Source organism: Boleophthalmus pectinirostris, unplaced genomic scaffold (genome assembly GCF_026225935.1).
Source record: "Boleophthalmus pectinirostris isolate CB_2022bp ecotype Guang Dong unplaced genomic scaffold, ASM2622593v1 HiC_scaffold_2, whole genome shotgun sequence".
Classification (NCBI taxonomy): domain Eukaryota; kingdom Metazoa; phylum Chordata; class Actinopteri; order Gobiiformes; family Gobiidae; genus Boleophthalmus; species Boleophthalmus pectinirostris.
Genome location: NW_026571152.1, coordinates 22,796,227 through 22,818,790, shown reverse-complemented (window position 1 = coordinate 22,818,790; position 22,564 = coordinate 22,796,227). Strand labels below are relative to the sequence as shown.

The 22,564-nt window shown below is 37.8% G+C and overlaps 1 protein-coding gene across 1 annotated transcript; it reads right to left on the bottom strand.

Moving 5' to 3' along the window:
- Window positions 1-618: 618 nt before the first annotated feature.
- LOC110169607 (calcium-independent phospholipase A2-gamma-like) lies at window positions 619-22,326 on the bottom strand. Its single transcript, XM_020935165.2, has 10 exons — window positions 22,186-22,326; window positions 20,627-21,872; window positions 20,042-20,191; window positions 19,308-19,459; window positions 19,124-19,218; window positions 18,310-18,481; window positions 18,012-18,069; window positions 17,294-17,488; window positions 4,918-5,113; window positions 619-2,537 (listed from the first exon to the last, which is right to left on the bottom strand). The coding sequence occupies exons 2-10, from the start codon at window positions 21,806-21,808 to the stop codon at window positions 2,263-2,265; spliced, it is 2,475 nt and encodes an 824-aa protein (XP_020790824.1). The 5' UTR covers window positions 21,809-21,872; window positions 22,186-22,326; the 3' UTR covers window positions 619-2,262.
- Window positions 22,327-22,564: the final 238 nt, after the last annotated feature.

Here is a 22,564-nt window from a genome sequence, read left to right as displayed (position 1 = left end):
CTTACATTCATTGGGCGGCGGTAGCTCAGTTGGTAGAGCATTCACCCACTGATCTGAAGGTTGGTGGATCAATTCCAGCTCTCGACATAAACATCACAGTTTGAGCTGTCAGATCCACTGACCCACAGGTTGGCTTGTGTGATTTCAGTTCCCACAGATGAATGCTGTCGTTGTGTCCTTGGGCAAGACACTTAACCCACCTTGCCCACAGTGCCTGTGTACACTGGTGTGTGAATGGGTGAGTGGTTCCTTAGTGTAATGTAATGTTTTTTTCCATACTGTTACCCACTCAAATCATTAGTATCTGTGTATAATTTTTTCACAACCGTTAATTTGAATTTTTATTATTTTCTTTAACTGTAACTAGATACTGAAAATCTATGGTTTCAAACTAACATTCAGTAATTACTAGACTTTGCAATCTCTAATAACTGAAATAAGCTGTTAGTTGAACCGTGACTGTGAGCTGTTGCACCTCTCTCTGTTACAACAGTTATCGACATTTGTTAATTGACCTGGCACACTAATTGACAAATCTTTCCTCCACAAAAAGGATGCAAACAACAATCGACACACACAATAATAAGTGTATGAAAATGAGGTGAGGAGATGCAGAAGATATGGCATGACAGTTTTTTAATTAGGTACAGTTTACAAAGAGCCATAGGAAAGCAGGAGTTGTATGTGTCCATTATTGAATCCCAACATTTCACAGTATTTGACCAGGTAGGGAAAAATAAACATCTGCAGTGCAAAATGAGAGAAAAAATAAAAATGAATGCCTATTTGAACCATGGTAAATCAATAAGCACCAATCTGTCTGTGAACCAGTCCTTCAGAGGAGTGCCGCCTGAATGGCACTTGCTCTATGGAAAATGAAAGAGTGGGCACCTCCAGGTACAAAAGGGAGAAATAAAAGGCTTTCTCAGAGCCATGCATCAAAAGAGGAAGAGGCCACGGTGAACAAGAGCATAAATGTGTAGTGGCCTGAGGGAAAAAACATAAGAATCAAATAATAATGACAAGTAAGTGGTTTAAAATGTCTGTGGACTGAAATACTTTGATGTCTTTTAAAGCAACGCGTTACATGCACATATCAGTTCTGATTCTCAACCTTTTAATTAGACTATCCACCCATCCAAGACACAAGATAAAAATGATCCCTACATACATTTACTTCAGATTATTTGGAGTGTTTTTATACATCTCCAATCATATATGTGGGCTTTTACCATTTATTTCTGGTGCCCCCCATCTTTGGGAACCACTGACTGAAAATGTAACATAGTTCAATTCAAATTTATCAGGGAAAAATTTTAACTAAGGAGAATACGTGAGTGTAGTATACTTCCAAGATCTCTCCCAAGCCTGAATGAACAAATATGAACATGATTCACTTTATTGATCTGACTTAAATGTATGCAGAATCAATATGTGAATCATTGCTTGTTAGGAGCAAGGTGATTTGCTATGGCAACGATGGAAAGAAATTGACATCATGAAATATTGAATGATAATTACAATAAAATTTTTTCCTTTTACTTTGAGTAAGTGAAACTGTTAACAAACTTGTGCCTTTAAATAAAATACAATGTTAAATAAATCAAAGAATACATTAACATCTGATGCCGCTTAACACAATAGTGAATATAGCTGCAGAGTTAAAAAGTGCAATATAACAGTCCTCCAAGCTAAAATGTCCCAGCGGGCAGTGCATGAATTACCCTGATTAAACCATTTACAAAAATAGGAACAGGTATTAGTCAGTAGGTAGGTACATTCAAAACACCAATCTCTGCCTTATGGTCTATTAATTAAAAATACTGTCTGTCAGAATGCCATACAGAGTAAATTTTCCATTTCCTATTGCATCTGAATTATTTACATGAAGTCAAAATTATCAATGACAATTTGTGTTGTGTAGTGTGTACTTGTGTTGCTCATAACAGCAAACACAATATTCAATCAGAACTAAATAAATGAGTACTTTATTATCATTGTCTTCAATATAACTGTGTGACTAACCAAATTAAATGATTAGAAAGGTCTCGTTAGCCTGGTTAGGCTCAATCTTAATTAAATCACAATTGCATTCCAATTTAAACTGAAAAGAACTTACAATGTCAAAAAAATGACTACAATTTAAATATTCATTGCTCTACTTTAAAAACGTACATCACATAAAGCAGCTCTACTTTGATAATGCATTATTTCTCAACGTCAAAAGTCTCGTCATGAATAAATATGAGGTACAGTTGTGACTTAGGCTTTAGACGAATAGGGAAACCCATTGAACATATCTGCCCTGAGTTTGGCCCACTCTGACATCCTCTGCACGGAGCTCTTCTCTCGGCTGAGGATGCAAGCGACCTTTTGAAGTTTCTCCTCGTTCCTTTCGAGGTAACGCATGCACTCTGTCTGTAGCAAGTTGAGCTTCTCCTGCCTGTTCTCATCCATGGAGATCTCTTCACTGAGGTAGGGGTTGAATCTAAAGTAGGTGTCTGGAGGCAAGAAGGCATCCAGCATAGCATGGACTTCTGAAACACCAAAGCGTGAGAGCAGAAGAAAGGTTAGATCAAAACTGAACTAAAAAACAAGCTTGACATTTAGCAAGTACAAAATTATAAACAAATACTTTGGTCTGTAATTATCCCAACGTGCACAAACATTTACAGATTATGCTGAGAGTAAGTGAAGCATGAAAAGTCAGGCAATTCAGTAACAGAAATACAAGTAAGTCAGACAAAATGCTCAGGGCTCATGTGAGGAGTTACACTCTGTGAAAATGTGTTTTATGGAGGTTTTAGCTCCTTACTCCCCTGTGGCGCAAACATCAACAACATAGATTTATATAAACAAGCTCCAGGTAATGCCAAAACACGGACAGAGGAATTCAAAGATGTGTAGTGCCCAAGAAAACAAATTTAAAGTTGACTAGACCAGTATCAATGTCTAGTTGCAAATCAGCTTGCTGGAAAATCATGTTTTGTTTTGATGAAATGTCAAGATACCAAGTTGTAGAAGTTCATAATTATAGGCCAGCAATTCTCACAGACAAACGGCTATAGATGTTAAGGTTTAAGTTACATATTGAGAATGAGTATAGTAAGGTATATCTGGTGGACAGCTCATGTTGTTTTAATGTTGTTATGACGAACTTGAAGTCATATTTTAATAATTTGGACATGTACAAAAGAGATGAGAAACAAATGGGTTGTAGGATGTAGAGCTGAAAGTTGAAGAATAAAAATTAGTTTCATGTAAATTTGCGCTCTGCATTTGACCCATGCTTACAATAAATTACTATTAAATTAAACTGGGACAACCTGAGTAGTGAGTGAGTCTTCAAGAGCTTTATTTAGGCTTGGACAGGTCTACGTGGCTGGAGGATTTAGACTATTGCAAATGGACAGGGAGAGCACACAAACTGAATAAAGAACCCCACCCAGTCTGGGAGTCAAATCGGGGGTCTTCCTGTTGTGAGGTGAGAGTGCTAGCAACCAGTGAAAAAGGAGAGCAGAAGAGGAAGGAAAATAAGCAGTTTCACAGCATACTTGGAACTCAATTTGAGAGTTGCGTATAAAAAACTATTTAAATTTCCCTGTAGACGTACTAGTATTTATGAAATGCAACCACATTGACACTGAACAGCTGTTATATGCAAGCGCACTTAAAGTAACCTACAGCTTCAGTATTTCTTGAATTGCATATATGTGTCATCAGCCAAACAAGAATATGCATAAAATAGGGCGAAAACTATTGACAAGAGTTTAATTATACCATATACCAAACTATACAAAATCCAAATTGAAAAATGTCTGCACAGTGTAATCCTCTTGTAAAATGTACTCTGTGGCCCACATGGATTGGCGGAGGAAACATGAGTACAAGATGAGAAGGTGACTATAGAGACCCCTTTTGCATAAAGCCAACATTAACAGACTTATCTCATCGCCACAACAAACCGAGCTTTCTTTCTGATACAGACCTTAAACAAAATCAGTGCAACCGTGAAACGAGGGAACCGTTTGAAGGGAGTAAATCTGTGATAGACACACTTTGCTAATCTGCTATTGCTAAATAACAAAGCTGTTTGGAGAGATGGGAGGGATTAATCCTAAATACAAGAGGAGTAGCATCTAGGTCAGACTCCACACCCCACAGCAGCAGCGCTAACGGTAACTGCAAGGGGCCTGAGCCAAATTTAGGCCCAGCAGAAGTCCCTGTGTCCAGAGGTGATAAGGAGATGGACGACAAGGCCACTATATAGAGGCACAATGGGAGACATTAGATTATAGTGGACATGCAGTGATGAAAGTCTTAATTTTTACAAGAAAATACAAGAGATGAAAAGTTCAAACGAAGCATATTATGCTAAATCTTCTCATTTACTCCCTAAAAATATATTTAGAGGGATTCATAGATGTTTGAGTAATCTTTATTTTCCTGTAATATTCAGTAAATGAAATAAAAATGCTTGCTACCATGAGCTATGGTTATCCATAGACAGGGCCATCAGCATGTTGTTGTGATGACTTTTACATTGACTCACTATAAAGGAGCAAGCAGATATCAGCTCTGCACTTTTTAACCAGATGTCTGCAGACTTGTTTGTTTTATTTTAGATAAATATTGCGAATTAAAATGTCCAAAATACAAAATAATGATCCCTGTGTGCCATAGATAATACATTTAATTATATAGCAGGCAAAAGCTACGGTGGAGCATTCCATGCAAAGAAATAACATCTCCATGGAAAGAAGCAAGTAGCAGACCCTCCACCTTGACGTTATATATACAGTGCACCTTTTAAATATTTTACATGTTTTTTTGTCTATAAACCATATTTGTATGCTTTTTGAAAAAAACATTTGCTAAACCTTCTCTCCACTCATTTATTCCTGACATCTGTCTTACCCTCTGTGTCAGTAGCGCTGCTGATAACGTTGGTGAGCTTGGTTCTGAGGCTGGTGTAGGTGACGTTGTTCTTGTTTGGATTCTCGAAGCGTCCAGTCCCGAGTGAGACCACACACTCTAGGGGCGTGTCAGGCCACAGACACTTGGACTCATGCACCGCCAGAGCTGTGGGGTTGTTAATGAGAAGACCGCCGTCCTACACAGAAAACACAAGGAGAACCATGTTAGAAACTCAATTAGCTCAGTGCTTTTATATGCTAGTGCAAAGTCAATTAATTGGCATTTGAAGCTTGAAAACCATTTCATGATGGTGGGTCTGAGATATTATTGCTTTGTCTGGAATATTGCTTTTTTGTATTCATTTTACATTTATTAAATTACACATTGTTATTCAAATAAACCCTGAAAAACATGCATTCTTACAGTGAGTGGGGTCAGCGCTTCCCAGATCTGAACGGCAACTTGGCCTTAAATATTATGTGACTTGCAGTCATACATGTTTAATGCTATACTGTGGAACATTCAGGGCAAAGCAATTATTTCAGCTCATAAGTTGTTAGGACACTTTAGTACACGCATACATTTTTATCTAAGTAAAGATAAATACTACTACTAGTGACACAAGCCTTTAACAAGACCTTTACTACCAAAAAACTAGCAGTGCCATAAATTAATTCATACACAAAAATGTCCAAACATCAAATAAGCAACATAGATAGGGAGTTTATTAATATGAAAGTGTGAGTAAATGTCTAATTAGCAGCTAGAAAATGTTATGCATAATAAGAACAGAATAAATACAAATTAACATCAAATTAATCAACTATGCAGTTGAGTGTCCTCTAAAATGAAATGTGAGGGACAAAATTTTAAAAAGCAAGGTGAGTTAAACCGTTCTTTTAATTCTATCCCATCATAGTTGAGGTGAGACGTCCTGTGATATCAACGACCGCCCAGGAGTGCTTTTTCTTTGGGTCTATAGCTGTCCCGAGGTGCAGGGAGTGTAACTGGAGAGACTGGAGGGGACTGTTGAATAGGCATGAGACTGAGGGGCCGCAGGCTGAGGGCTGGCATCAGGATCAAACACAGGGGCCCCTCTCATTAAAGGGGCCAGGTTTAGGGGAGGGGTCCACAGAGGAGCCCTGAAATGTCTAGGGATTCACTCTGAACCTGTTTATGGGACATTTGAGCATGTCGTATTGAAGGATTGTGTCTGCTTTACAATCATGATAATAATCAGGATGCATGGATATTAGCATGCAAAGCTACAGGCTTCAAAAGAAAAATTGCATCAATTTAACATTTAATATTTTTTATTCTCACAAATGTTGAGTTTTTTTTTTTTTTTAATAATGAATATTTGAGGTTTCAGAGAAAAGCTTTTGTTTTGTTTTAAGCTATCATCTGCAATTATCATCTTGTATTTTCACACTTCATCACAAGATGTTCTCTATGCTAGTGCAGTGTGACCCCAAAAAATATTGTTCCATTTTACATACTGTAGTACTTTTTTAGTACTCTATTATTACTTTACTTTAGTATGACTTTACTTTTACTTTAAATTGAACAATAACTCTGATTATTATCAGGCCTAGTTTTAAGAGAAGATCATGATGGTGGGGTGAGATCAAGGATTGGTATTTGCTGTAGCAAAGTCAAAGAAAAAAGATGAAACAGAAGATTAAAAAATATGGTTGCACAGGATTTGTATAAGAAGCTTGATGAGATTACAAGGCAACAACTACATCCCATCTTTTTTGTCCTCAGCAGGTGTATGAGTCTACATTCTGTTAGAGTACATTTGAAACATGCAGTGTAATGGGGCCACCTACAAAAGCAGGTGCCTGGTAATCGTCAAGGGAGCAGGACAAAGAAACGGCAACATCAATTCAACATCCACGGGAATACAATACAAAGGGATATGGACTCAGATGGCATGGCTGGTAACTGGAGACTTGTATCTGGTCATTACAAAGTCAAATATCCCAGGCGTATGAGACATAATAAATAAAAAATCCAACATTGATTTAATAGAACAATCTGTAATAATAATGTGTTGTATGAATCATTCAAAACCCCAGCTCATTTTGACTGATGAGTTCTACAGAGACCTTATCCTCAAAGGACATGGGGAGAAAGAAGTCACACAATTCACAGTTTAATTCTGCCCCAGACTGGAGGGAAGTGCTGAGGTGGCCATTTGTCCAAATCATGTCATTATACAGCGGCACAGACTCTGCCCAAGCACAAAATGAATCCAGACCAAATGCCAGTAATGGACAAGCCTGCTAATAGTGACTCAGGACCAAGTTGTACCCGTTTACTTATCACCCTGCGGAAATAGTGTTCAATTGTCCAGACTCAGTGGCAATTATGGCAACAATCTGGGCCTAGTTATGAGTGCTTTGTGTGGATAGCTGCAGGCAAGTTTATGCTGTTGCCCAGTGCACAAATAGCTGAGGCATGTAAGCTAGTGGCTCTGGAACAGGCAGCAGTTATTTCCTATTTAAGGCACCTGCTAAGCACATATGAAGTTTTTTGTACACAGTGTTTTTCCCTCATAATATATTTATAGTTCTATGTGCAATTTCATCACCCTTGTTTTGGTTAGTGTCTTCTATGGAGACACTAACCACATTTGGTGTAAAAAGTCTCCACATTTGGTGTAAAAAGTCTGTAGTATCTCATAGCTGGCGCCTTAGTTTCAGTTGGGTCATTTGCTCGTATTTCCTCTGGAAGGTCTTCCATCACATTTGCTGCCACATCTGGTGTAAAAAGTCAGTAGCATTTCAGAAGTACATAGCTAGCTTCTAAATAGACAATTATTGGACAGATGACTAATGTTACATGCAGGCATTTGTTTTGTTTGTACTGGTCTCTCCTCTGCCCTGTGTGTTCAGGTGCTGTGGGTGTGACCAAAACTGGAGCTGATTGGCCAGCTGGCTGCCAATCAGGGTGGAGAGGGCCATTTAAAAGGAGCTGTGTGCTGCCTCTTTCTCTCTCTCTCCCTCCGTGTATGTGGCTGCTAGCCCAGGTTTGTTTTGTTGGGAGGATTGGTTAGGTAAGTTTGGGGATCTCTGTACATTTCACACCACGTAGATTTTTGTTGTCACACTAGTTATCAGTTGTTGCCACCCTTGTTGTTTTGAGTTTTCCAAATTCTCTTTGTTAGACCAGGTAGGCTAGGCTTTTGATTTCTTTCCTTTTTGTAGCCTAGTTTTCAGTTAGGGCCTGTTTTGGTATACCTTTTTGTTTGTTGATTCGGCACAACTGGCCCACGCCTCCTCCCACCAACCTTTTGTTCATTTTTTGTGAACTTTAATGAATGTTTGGCTGTCAAATTAAAAGTTTGCCAAACTGACTTTGCCTCAAGGGTTGTTTTATACAAGTTGTGTCCCTTGTTGGACATAGGGGACATAACAACTAATAAGCAAAAAGGGGAAAAACTCATAATAATGTATTCTAATATATATGTGTGTGTGTTTTTGACATGCAAATACGGTTATCATTGCATTGTTCATTCACCCATACACTAGGTGGTTGTAAGCCAGTTTGTTACTTATCATTGTATTATTTACAATTTTTGCTTTACTTGTATGTTAACCTTTCCAGCAAGTGAAAACATAATATTTCAAGGGCTTATTCTAAGACTGTTACTTGACACTGTCTTTCTGAACGCCACTGAAAGTCTTTGTGTGTGGCATTCACAGCGTTAGCTTTAACTTTGAATTATTTAGGGTTTAATTTGCATTTGTCATCTTTTCCACAGTTGTCAAACAAAAAAGACTCCAGGAGACCGAGGATAAGCTGGAGTGTAGGGATGTTTTTGGCAGAGGCTGGAATGGTAGTCATGCGACATCCAAACTTGGCCCAATGCCACATTCTATGAGATGCATAGGTCAGAGCATATTTAGATGTGGAGGTAGAGACAAAGCAACTGGGACAAGACTGAAATGACTGAACAAGCTGAAGCTGTCAAAAACAAACACACAGCACCACACCAGGCAAAGGTCAGTTAGATTTGTGGGGATCTTGTAATGCAGCACCAACTTAGTGGTGCTGCATTACATTATTCTGCTGTGTAAAAGAGGCCATATGTTAAACAGAAGATAACTGCCATCACACAAGTGATTACTGCATATAATGATCAGGCAGAATGTTATGACCACTTATGTTTGTATTGAGCATAGATATTTTATTTTGCCAAATATAAACTCCTATACCAAGACATTATATAAGAAATAAGAATTGGGAGAAAGGGGTAAGTGTCTTGCTCAAGGATACAACAGTATTCTCCTGAGGCTGGGATCAAACCACGAACACTCTACCTCCATACACTAACGGTTGGTAATACGGTTGGCAAAAACACTAAATAAAATCACCAGATACCAATAGATTCTGAAAGAAGTATCATACTCAATAAAATACAAAAATGGGACTAGGTTAAACCTTTCCTTGATAGTTCGATATATAGAAGAATTATACATTACAATTCAAAATTATTCTTAATTTGTGATTAAAAATAAATAAATAAATAAATAAATAATAATAATAATAATACATTTCAATGTTTAAAGGTGTGTTTTTAATCATTGTGGTTGGAGCTGAGTCTATGGAAGATCTAAAAAGAACTGCATCAGAACCAAAAGGTGATCTTTAGTTTCTGACTTTACTGTATAGTTTAATAAAACACATTTGAAAAGACTGTTCTTTGCAAAATGCTGAATTGTTGCGCTAATTGTTCTGCTAGTCTATTCTCCTGAGGATTAGGCCTTTTCTAGTCTCGCCTTCACTCTTCAGGGCTTATTGGCTGAATCACAGAATACACTACACTTTCCTGTGGCTAGAACAAAATATATTTTTATCTAATTAGAGCCTTTCTTCTGGGAGTAAATTCCATTACATCAAACAGCCAATTAAACCAAAATACTACAACTGCATCTAAAATAAACTGCTCAGCTGATAAATGACAAAAAACAATAGTTTAAAATGCAATATTAGGTTTAAAATGTGTCTCTGATGTAATTAACTTTAAGAGTTTCTCTATACTGAAGCTGTGTTTAGAGGGTGTTGATTTGAATAAGAAAGAGCTACTATCATCAGGATCACTAAAAGTCATTTCACGCGCCAGTGTATGTCAGCTCCCATTAGCAAGGACAGCTAACTTCATCATCTTCATTCAGCTCATGCCCCTGGCTACTCTCACCAATATGGATGCTAACTCAAGTCTGAAATGATCATAGCTCCAGTGTAGTTCTATATAAAGTGTCATTCACATATCAGTAGCGCTTAGCATTAGCAGTTCATCCTTAGGTTCATTGACTGTGATGCTGTGGCGGCTTCAAATTCTTATTTATCAAAAATGCTTGCCAATAAGGCTCACATCTCTAAAGATTAATTAGAAAAACATGGTATAAGTCGTATAACATATAAGTCTGGAATTGCTGTGACAATAATTTAGTGCTTGTGGATCATTTTTTAAGATGTAACTCATACATAATCTGCAATGTACATTGAAAATATTGAGCATTGTGTACACCATGCAGGTACAGGTATTTCATTGTTTGTTTGGTTAAACACCTAGGTAAATTCTTAGGTACCTCCATTCTAAGGTACATAATGTTTGAATCAGATTATAAAATGAGAATTACAACATGCACTGTTACTATGCTGTTGTTTTTAGCTTTACTGTGACAGCAAAACTTTGCTCTGGCCTCAAAAAATTGTGAACAGTGCTTATAAACTCATCGCAGTGAAGAATTTGAATGCTAGGAATGCAGTGGGGAAGTGAGGAATAACACTGGACCGCTGCAATGTGCAAACTACTTTACTATTTTTAAAACAGAAAAAAATGAGGTACAGTGCCTTTAAGGTGACTAGCAGTTATTAGCAAAGATGTTTCCATTAATTACACCTACAAGGATGTCAGTAACCAGTCGACATAAACACCCTGTTATTGTCAGCAACAACACACAGGTCATCCGGTCAAGGATAAAAGGTGTTCACGGCAAGTTTTCACCATTACGACAACCAGTTTTCTTCACTGCCAAGGGGCACATTGAAGTTCACGCTGTCAATAGCGATGGGACCCATCTGTGTGACTGCAGCCTTAGCCTCGGGGCAGGTAGCAAATGAAGATCTACGGCGCACAGTTGGCTGTTCCCACGCATTTTATGAATACATGACCACAAGTGCTCAGCCAGTATTGAGTCAATGAATCACCCCAGCTGGTCGACTAGCGAAAATTACACTCTGACAATTCAATCTTGTGTTATAAATGGATTCAAATTCCCTGGTACGTATTTACTCAGTCTACATTCCTTTAAGCTACATGTAAATATTTGACAAAAGCATAATATGGCTGTCTATCATAAACTGAGGGCCAATTTAAAGCTAATTTCCTTTTGTGCGTGAGGGATAAGTGACTAGATGCCCGCATGCATATCAATACGGCATGATTTATTCAGAGGCATTTCAGACAGAGCCGGCTGCAGTGAGAAGCCTGCTAATTTGGTGTGTGCTCTAGGAGGACAACGGGGTTAAGGGAGAGGCAGAAAGTCAGGCTCTTAAACAGTGCTCGGTCAGTAAGTGGACAGACCTAATCCTAAACGAGTGTCGCCACAAACCAATCAAAAGAGAGACAGTAGCAGAAACTGTGGAGGAGACAGCATGGTAACAGCGTGAGCCTGCAGTTGAGTGATTAGACTCCAGGGACTAAAAAACAGTGTGTGTGAAGGGGGCGGCCAGGGCTAAAGAGTCTACTCTACATCCTCCATCAGTCTCAAGGCCGAGCACCTAGGGTTAAGCACAAGAGGAGACAGGGAAAAGAGGAAGCTGCTAAAAGCCAAGGTTGAGTCAATCTGCCCTTTTCACAAAAATCCATAAAGGGCAATTACACAAAGTGGAGAAATGATATGAAGTCCAACATTTGAGAATTTGACATTAAATTAGAGAAAGGTATAGGCTAAGGTTACAGGTTACTCCTTTCTATAAGCCAGCCAGTGGATGCTTTGTGCCTGTCAATTACCAGCGAAGCGATTACCCAACTACTGTATGTGTCCTATAATAACAACTGTGTGTTAGGAAACAACTGATTTGCTAGGACAGTGCAATGAATCTAATCTGAATTTAAGTCAGATTCAGTAGTTTAAATGGTCATCTTGTGTTAATTTTATGGATTATGGAGTTCAGACTTTAGGAGGAACACGTAGAACATGTTTTGTGTTAAATGGAACAGACCTATGTCTCGTTTCTTATGTCTTCTAAGTTTTGTTTTTAACAATTCATTCATGCTCTAGTGTGTCCTGTCAGATTCATCTCTAAGCTGTGGTGACATTGGCGGTCTTGTCTGTACACATTATAACATGCATTATACATTTAAATTTTTTATTCTTCTTATTTTTATATATACTTACTTACTATGAACCAGATATAATGTGTTCTTAATAAAGATTGAATTGAACTGAAGAAGAAAATTGGATCAAACTTGTGACTGATCAATATGGAGGGGAAAACAATTATCACCCAGCCCTATGATTTGCCATGAAAAAATGTAAAGTAAAGTAAATTCAATCAAAATTACCAAAATGTAATAAACAAATTGAGATACTTGAAGCAAATGATAAGTCACAAGAGCAAATATGACACAGGACAGTCAGCAGTGTCTAACCCCTGGGATATGCATACAAAGACAACCGGTTAAATCCATATCATATTGAACTGATGTCAAAAGTAAATCGTCAAAATGTTGTCTCAGCTCATCTGTAGCTCACTCTCTGCTGCCCCATGTGAATAATAAAGGATGCGCTGCCAATATTAACTAATCAATCCAAAAAGTCAAACAGCTTTCCAGGAATCTTTTGGGATCAGTGGTTAGAGCATAAACATTGGCTACAGGGCTCTTAAACCCTCCATTAATGCTTATAAAAAAAGATGCTCTAAGCTTTCACATGCATTTAAGTGATCTGCATTTGACTATTGAAGTAACCGAAAGGGTGCTCTCAAAATCTATAGGGATAACATAACTTGGTCACACGACATTTATCTTTATTTCTGAAGTGAATTTGAATAGAGTCCGTACTGAGGCATTTGAATCTATGGTCTGTCTGGAGGTGATAGGGCCCTCAGACCTCACATGGGGGAAGACAGATAGATGGATCTTGCGTCTTTTATCAAACATTGGCAGAGACAGTTACAAAGCATTCCCTCATTCTTCACCATCGCATTAGGAGATGCCATAGCAACCAGAGTAAAAACCTGGGCCTCCTTGTTTCTCCACACAAGTCCTGGCATCCACTTTTCCACATTTTTGGCCTATGAAGTTGTCAGAAGTAAAAAATGACTCAGATAGACAGATTTGTAAGAAAGAGTTAAATTATGATACGATGTTTAAAAGAAAATTTAAGCAGTCTATTTTATGATTAAAGGGCTAATATCACGCATTTTTTTTTTATCTATGTAATAATGTTGTTTCCTCATCAGAAACATACCCAGAGTTGTGTTTTGTTTCATGCACACATGTTACATGCAAACAAACCCTGCAAATTTAGTGATTTCTTCGCACAGAAAACAGTCAGTTCCACTTTGTGATGTCATGTGGTAATACAAGAAGTGCCCCACTGTGTTTTTAAAACCCATACAGCTTAACTAGAATCATTAGGATGAATTAAAATGTAAAAAAAGCTGTTAACTTGAAAACTACCGCTTCATAACATCACATTGTAGAACAGAGCATTTTGAGCTTTGGAGATGTAGACGGACTAATCATGGCTTAAAGCTCACAAGAGTCAGTTTTACGTAATATAGAGCCTTTAAAAAGAACCTTGAAGCAGTTTGTTTTGTTGGTTCAAAATCTGGTTAAAAATTGTTGGCCTACTAACATTTTACACAACTCACAGTACTACCTTATTCTTTTATATCTAGCTCAAGTATTAAATTGGTTTTATCATGCAATTCACACTTAAAATTTCTCATCTAGTCAACAACAAATAACACACAAACAACGGACCACAATCTTGAAATTCTGTTTGAAAATTGTGGCATTTCCTCAGAGCATGGTGCTACAGCTTTCTAGCACTCACCGGTACAAAAGCTTGATTGTCTGAAACTTGAATTAAGTGGAAAATCTAGTGGGCGTCAGTGAAAAAAAAAAAAAAAGTAAAATGACTCTCTCTCTCTCTCTAGGGAATCCTGACATCACACAAACAGCATGCTATACTCGTGACCTGTGAAGTGCTGTGAGAGCCCAGTAAATAATGTCATCGGGCTGGGTGGTATTTTGCGCTAGCAGCAGGATGAGCGCTAGCATAACCACATAAAAGAGTCGCTATCAAAAAGGGTATTTGGCATCGAACAATACTGTCAGATTTCTATTGTATTCAGGCTATGTAAATATTTGAACCTCTTTCGGCTCTCTTGTCATGACCAAACAATATGCCCTGGTGAAATAAAGGGTACAAAGCAGAATGACATCATGATCAGACAGGTGAAGTACACAAAACTAGTGATGCATTCATGGCAAGGCAACTGAGCACTTCAAAACTCCTGCAAAACTATAATTACTGTCATTAACTCTATTCATCTATCAAATGAGGTTCTTTGATGGAAGAGAGGAGAACTGGCAAAAGGGAAAGCAATGAAAATGAGCCAACGTGACCAAATCCAACAAACTACTCATAAAGATGCTAACAATACATTTTTAAATTACAACTTTACTAAAAAAGGTAATAGCTGATAGGAGTGTGCAAAAATATTGAAATATTTATACAGTATATCGTATTATTTAAGTTAATGATACAGTATCGATATATAACCAAGAGGATTTTTTGGTGTATTTTACTAAATTATTTTGCTACAGCACTTCAGTTTTGTTGTTTGTTCAGAGGAAGGAGACTTGTTTATGCAACACATTTGACATTTTCTCTCTTTTGATTAAAATGTTTGTGTTTCATATGAACTTTGTTAGTGGTTTAACAAAGACTTTTAGAATCACAGCCATGATTTAGCCTTTATTTTTTTATTGACCCATATCAAATCGAGAAATAAATAGTATATATATTTGCACTGTATTATGTATCATATCATGGCCTATGTATTGAGGTATGTATCGTATCAGCAACTTCTTAATGATACCCAGCCCTAATAGCCAATATAAAAAGATCCCCAAACTCATTTTTAAACATATTTTATCCCTATTCTACTAGATTTTTAATAGTGATTTGAAAGATTGATTTTATTCTTCTAATGTGGTCAGTGTTCCTTGACTATCAATGTTCTGTCCAAACAAATCAGAGTTTGTTTGAATGTCTCCACAAAGCATGGGCAGAAAATCATTTAAAGTTGTGACCCTTGCTATCTGTCTTCAGCTTTTTAATTGACATTTAAAACACACTTCTGTCACATTAAATACATATTACACAATTAATGTGGTCTCATATTGTCACAGTATGATACTTCTTGCTGCTAGCTACTGCACACAGTTAGGTGTAGCACTTCCATAACGAGCCTGTCTGTCTTGTCATTTTATAATGAGGCAGATGTAGCAGCAGTTTACATGAGAAGATCAGGTTAATTTATTCATCTTGGGGTTGGGTAAGACAGTGAGCTGTAGAAATCTGGCCCTCCACAGGTGGGGTTTCATCAGCCAGTCTGTTTCATTCTGTCCCCTTGCTCTTCCCTCTCACCTACACATCTAAAACCGCTCCCAATTAGGAAACCGCATACGAGTCGGCGCAGGATAGTTCCTTTGATGCAAAAGCATGCTCAGTGATGTGCGCAGTGTTTTGGAGACAGCTGTGCAGTGAATGTCAAATGTAAGAGCTACTGACAAAAATGTGATGGGTCAATGACAAAAACTCTCAACCATAATGATCCAGAGTTGGTTCTTCATGATTTATTGCTCATCCGACAGTCATGTTTGATCAAACTCAAAATTCTGAAATTATACAGACCATGCTACAAATGGATCTGCAATCCTGCTTATCCATACTGACAAATGCCAAAGCACTACAAACCAGAGACCTATGGGCAATTGTATCATTGAATGGTTAAGCTTAAGAATCAAATATAGTAATTTCTTCTCTATAGTCATTACGTAGGCACTATAATATTCTTATCATCTTACTTATGATAAATAGAACCTTTGTTTACTTCAAGATTGTAAAATCCTCTTAGACACTCTTAGGTAAAAAATAATACTGAATTACATTGACAACTGTTATTTAGTTCCAATCTGGGGTTTCAAGGTTTGCAAACTGTGCCATTAACGCTGTGCAGAGCTCTTAGAAAAGTGCTGTGATCAGTAAAATGGTAGAAGACTGGACTAGCAGCTTTCTTGCTAATGCGTACCTGTTTAGTGGAGATCCATTTGTGCCTCATCAACATTAAGCCCTCCCTCAATCTCAGTATAAAACTGTCTGAAAATGAACATTGACAGGAAGGAAGTGCAATTGGTTCTTTTGCCATGCAGAACTTTGCTCTTTAAGTCCACAACATCTTTCTAACTTAAGTCTTCCGTTAAAGACTTGTTAGGTCTATTCAGCAACAGCTACATTTATTATCAAGTTAAGAGGGTACATAAATCTTGATTACACCCTTTCAGACAAAATTATCTGCTTAACCATGTGAAACAAATGCAAGCGGAGCACTGTTCATATAGCATTAAATAACCACCAAAAAAACTGAACAAGTGCTAGAAATGTTTAGCATCAATTGATTTCACACCAGCACTTGGGACACATGATCCGATTGCCAAGTTAATGATCTTTGTCACACCATACTTCTTATGCTTGGAAATATCTTATTATTTTTTAAAGGGATCGCACTATGTAAACTTGCCTTTGTGAGCTTTTAACTGTATTATTACAGTACTCCCTCATCTTGACTTTTATAAAAGTTATATTTCAATTGATTCATGCCTCTCTGACTCATCATTCATTTTCATTTGGATTTAAAGGAGTGCAAAGAAAATTTCTGCTTTCCCCTACTACCTATCTCTGCCCACTCCTCGGTACTTACTTGAGATTATTGAAAGAATCCAGACTACAGGTCATATATGTAAGGTTAGAAATGTCACATATCCATTTAAAAGAAAATAAAAACAAGTAAATGAAAAATCACTGCTAACTATGATGAAAGAGGTGGAGCATTCAATTTTGAAGTCAGTGGACTTGTTTGTACTAATAAGTTGCTTTAAATAACAAAACGTAAAATAATGATCTACATAATTTATCATTTTAATATCATAATAGATCTTTAAGTAAATACAGCAACGTTATACTTACTGTTGTTGCACAATGGACTTCAATACAGTGTCCAAGGCACACTGCTTTCTTAAGTACACGATTAGCCATATTGTGTTTACTGTAAATTGACTGACCTGGTGAAGATCCTGGCCCAGAGTAAACTCCTGGAAGTATCCCGGAGCAGCTGATGTGGCACGGATGGCCTGCCACAGCCGGTGTTGACAGCCCCCCAGGTAATGAGAGCGCACTCCAGGCAAAAGGTTGTAGTTCCTGAACACATAGGCCTTCAGAGGAGTGCCCCTGTTCACAATGGTGCTCACAGCTGCCACCTACAGGCAGTGCAAAATATGTTAACAATTTCAGACTGTATTGCATAATAAGTTTAGTGTACATGTGTTCTTTGTGGTAAATATATAACTTGCAAAACAATTGAGGGATGATCCAATATAGATTTTTTTCAGCTAATACCAATATGCAATATGGGTCTTCCTGTTGTGGTTGATAACTGTTATTTGCCAATACAGCTTTACTAATACAGTCAAACAAGATTTTTTAACAGTAGACTATTTATTGCCTCACCTTTATATTTAACTTTTTTAAAATACACCCAGTCATGCTAAGGCAAATTCTACATTTTTTCCCATATTTGCTCAACATTTCAGATATCAAATACTTGCACAGTGTCCGTTAATTTACATCAACGCATCAATAACGCTTTCACAGAGGCAGAGCGTTGACTAAGACAGATAACTGGGGCATTAGATGTGACAGCCTTGTAAATGAGCTGAATATCCACAGCCAGACATGGCATGGTGGGGGGAGCAGTGAGTCAGCCCATCTCTGAACACTCACCTTGGGGCACTGGGGGTTTCTTGCAGTCTCCACCAGGATGTTAGAACCCATTTTCTCCCTGTGGAGGCCAAATGGATATCATGTCATTTTGTCCTTTCCCTTTGAACATTTAACCTTTTATATATTAGTAATGGAAGATAAAAGCTATAATGTTCTGTAAAATATGCTTTCTTCCTTGAGTGTTGTAAGCGTACCATTTTATAAAGATAAAGCAAAAGAACCAAAATCAGCAGCATTGTTTATTTTTTACTGGTAGAGCAAACAAACAAATAATGCATCACCTGTCAGTCAAACTTACTTGAGCAAAATCTCCCAGGCCTCACTGTCATAAAAAGCGTGGCTCCATCCCATCTTCACTGTGCCAACAATGACATTCTGCTTGAAAATGTCCGAGCCCAGCTTTCGATAAAGGTCATCACACTCACTTAAAGGAATTTGGAAAATGCCTAGTAAAAATCCAAGAATGGCACCTGCAAAAAAGCGCAAACTGCATAACTTTTTACATAGGATGAAACTGAAAAATAATGTATAGAAGGCATTTTGCACTGATTAATTCATTAAAATTTTTTCAAGTACTTGAAGTACTAAACAAAAACCTGTAATAAACAGCTTCCTGCAGCTTATAAAAAAATTAAAATTGAGTTTTATGTAGGTGAAAAAGTAACACTGCCATCTTGTGGTGATACAAGCCATATCTATACATTTAAAACTTATTAATTATTAATATGAACGATGTGGTTTAGGTATGACATAGCAGCAATAACACAACTGCTTTGAATAATTGTTGGAGTATAGAGAAATTACAGCCAATGACAAGTGGGTCATTGTGTAACCATGCAACATCTTTTAAATTAAATGTATTTATTTGATCAGAGACAAGGACACAGAAAGGATATTACACTTACAAAAACAAAAATATGTCATGTGCCAGGTTTTTGCAAAAATGCTAATTTCCAGAGTTTCCACCTGAAGTCACTGGGCAGGGAATTGTTTAAGCTTAAGAAATATTTTTTCAATTTGAGAAATTTAATGTGACAGTCACCAAAAAAACATCCACATTGATATACTGTATATAACATAATAAAGACAGTATGAAATGCAGAGGAACATACCTGTACTGACACCACATATATAGTCAAAGAGTTTGTGTATGGGTTTGCCAGTTAGAGCTTCCAGTTTGCACAAAGTCTGAAGGGCCACTAATCCTCTGAAATAAAAAACACACGATTTTCTCAGAATAGGAGAAAATAATATATTAATTATCAAACAAAATACATTTAGAAATTGAATTCATACCTTAAACCTCCTCCATCGATGGACAGGATCCTTATTCCACGGCCTTTAACAGCTTTGTGGTACCCCACCAGAGCCAGGGCTTCTCGGACAGCAGAACGGAGGCCTGGGTCACTTGCCTGTTTCAGCCGAAGCAGACAAGGGATCACCTTCTCCTGGAATAAAACACAACAATATATGAATAACTGATAAACATTTAAAATAGTTGCATATTGCAGGTAAGTTGATTTATATGAAATAATCACAAGTACAAGTCATTCATTTGGTTTACCGCTTGTGTTTTCTTTTTTATTTGAAATAAGCAGGTAAAAATCTATTTTATCTGTATTGTGTAAACAGACAGTGTTTCATAACATGAACCACACATGTGAGTATATGGCCTTTGTTTAAAATAGAAGCACATTGAATAAGGCTTTCACACCACCTGAGATAAGACAGAAACATAAATAAATGGTATGCAGACACCAGACGGTACGTACTATAGTGTCTGACTTTGAAACTGAGCAGACAACAGTGACTGTGGCCTTGAAGGAGAGTGAAGCATTTGACATTTGACTAACAAAAAAAAATGCTAAGAAGGAGCATTACAATCTGTTTTACTGAGCATTCTGATAATACAACTTGCTGCTCTAATCTGTCTTTGCAGTAAACATATTGTGCACAATTGGTACATTACTGACATAGCCACTAGAAATACATACTTCGGAAAAAAATGCAAGTCATATAGGAAAGCTCACCTTGACTGCGACCCCACGGGTTTCTGGAAATTCAAGGAGGTGATAGCTGAGGTCTTCCACTCTACTGATATACACCCTCACATCTGATGCTCTTTGGAGGGCCTGCACCAGAGCCCGGGTCCGGTTATCAACACTCACCCTTGCTATGATCTGGCATTCAAGAAAAAATTGTGAAACAATGTGTTAAAGACAGATGTCATCAAGAATGTGTCAAAGGATTATGGTTATTATGACCACGCATAAAAAGTTATGTCTAAAAGACGGTGTTCAGTTTGATCACAATAATTAATAGAGGAGACAAAAGTCAGTATTTAGAGTGTATTTACAATCCATAAACACTTACAGTGCTCCAAGCTATGTGTCCCTGTAATTTTCAAGGCAGGCTATTTTAAAATCTAGCTTCCTAGAAGGCAATACTATTACATGTATAGAGTAGCAGGAGTTCTGATAAGAGCGTGGACAGCAGCCTACTTCATATTCAAAGGTGGATAATAGATAATGTTTCGGTCCCACTATAGACACTGTTAATGGGACAAAGTTAACCAGAACAATATTACAACAAAACAAAATATATATGCCACAAACCTTTTCTCTTTGGAGCAGAAGTCTCTTGGTTTTCTCCTCTGCTGCTTTCTCCTCTTTACTTATTGTAGCCTCAACCTGTTCAGTTGCTGTCACATCAGAAGTCTTCTCTTCTACGGGGCTTTTAGATTCTGTAGTCCTAAACCTCGGGACCAGGGGGGCTATATAGCTGCCCACAAAGGCCTGTACAGTTGGAGCAGAGTAGGACAAATACTGCCCTATGCTCTTTCTGGGTGGGGTTGGTTGTATTGCAGGAGTAACATCTGTTTTATCAACAACTGAAATGGCGCCATCTTTTATTTTACCATAAGTATTATGGTTTTTGTCTTCAGTTTTGGTGTTGCTGCTGAAGTATGAGTTGATGTGATGTGCCAAGTAGTTGTACGTTTCATCCAGGCTGACTGAAAAGGCACTCGGATGGAAAAGTGGGGTCGACTGAGTATCAGTTGAGTTTTTGTTTTGAGTATCGCTTGTAGATTTTGTTTCATCAGGTTTTTTGGCAGAACCATTTTTGGTAGTGGTGACAACACGTTTTAATCTTGGAGGGTCTTTTGGACTTTGCACTATTATACTATTGGCAGCATGTGTTAGGTTGGAAGATTGTGTAGGAGCTGTGTTTTTTTCAAATGAATCAGCAGACCCAGTGGTGCCAGATGAGTTTACTACAGGTTTAACTGTGCTCTCTCCAGTTGTAGAAGAAGCTTCTTTTGGATTGCCCACTTGTGTTACTTCACATTGCTCGACTTTTGGCGCAGTGTCCACAATTGCTGCAATGTTCTTACCAGTTTTGGCTGCTTTTGGTTTTAGTCTGGCAATTTTAGAGAGCAGTTGTGTATGGCTTCCACTGACAGCTTTAGAAACAGTACCTAGAGTGTTTTTGACTCTTGACATGTTGAAACCAGTGAACCAGCGAGAAGTAGAAGTATTAAAATGCAGAGTACTGGTGTGGAATAGTCTCTGTGAAGTTCTTAAAATCCATTCTTTTCGAGTCTTAATCCTTGAGTAATGGCAGAGTCGTCTCTGGCTGAGAGAGCCAAATTTGTAGCCCCCGGGCTGTTGCACATATATCCTGTAGTGAGAGGTACCAGGGAGAGATGACAGTCCAGACTTGTAAGCATGAAGGTGCCACAAAACAAAACCTCTACTTAATTTCACCCAAATGTGTGGTGCCAGCCTACGACTCATTCTGACAAATGGTGGTGTTGTTTATCCCATCCGAACCATTATTAAGCTGACCGATTAACCATGCCTGATGATAAAAATGAAAGACAAACATTGAAGAATGAACAGGATGAATGGAAAAACAATTGAATGTTAAAAAGTGGAAAGAGAAACCAGCGTAACGCAAGGAGCTCAAACGTAAACTCAAAAGTGTCTCAATATGAAGTCCGTGGTTCCTACATTAAGATGATTAGCTATATAAACAATTCTCTGTCAAGATCCACACCCTTTTTTAATCAAACTCTACTGCAATTTACCTTGTTTGACGTTAGCTCCGCTAGCAAAAAGAAGCTAACTAATGCTAGCACTCTTAGAAGAACAACAATAGAGGACAAACATACCTTTAGTTAAACTTGCACCTACTCAAAAGTATAAACTAATTCCTCGGTGCACTTGTAGTGACATGTGCGATGGCAAAAGTAAACGTAAGGGTCACTCAACTTGACTTGATCATCAAAATAACGTGACGCCATCGGAGGAAAAACAAAGGTCACGTGTTTTTTACGTTTGCTTTGATTGGCTGTTGGGTGCGTGCCTCTTGTGGTTGATTGGCTGAAGATTATTCCCACCATCTAGGCAAGAAAACGTGAATAGAGAGTGATTATAGATTTACAACAACATACAGGGCAGGGGTTTGTGCTGTTTGATAACGCAAACGAAATCTTTCAAGTTAAAAAAGCTAAACAATAATGCTTAGTGGCTCGGAAAATGTGCATATGA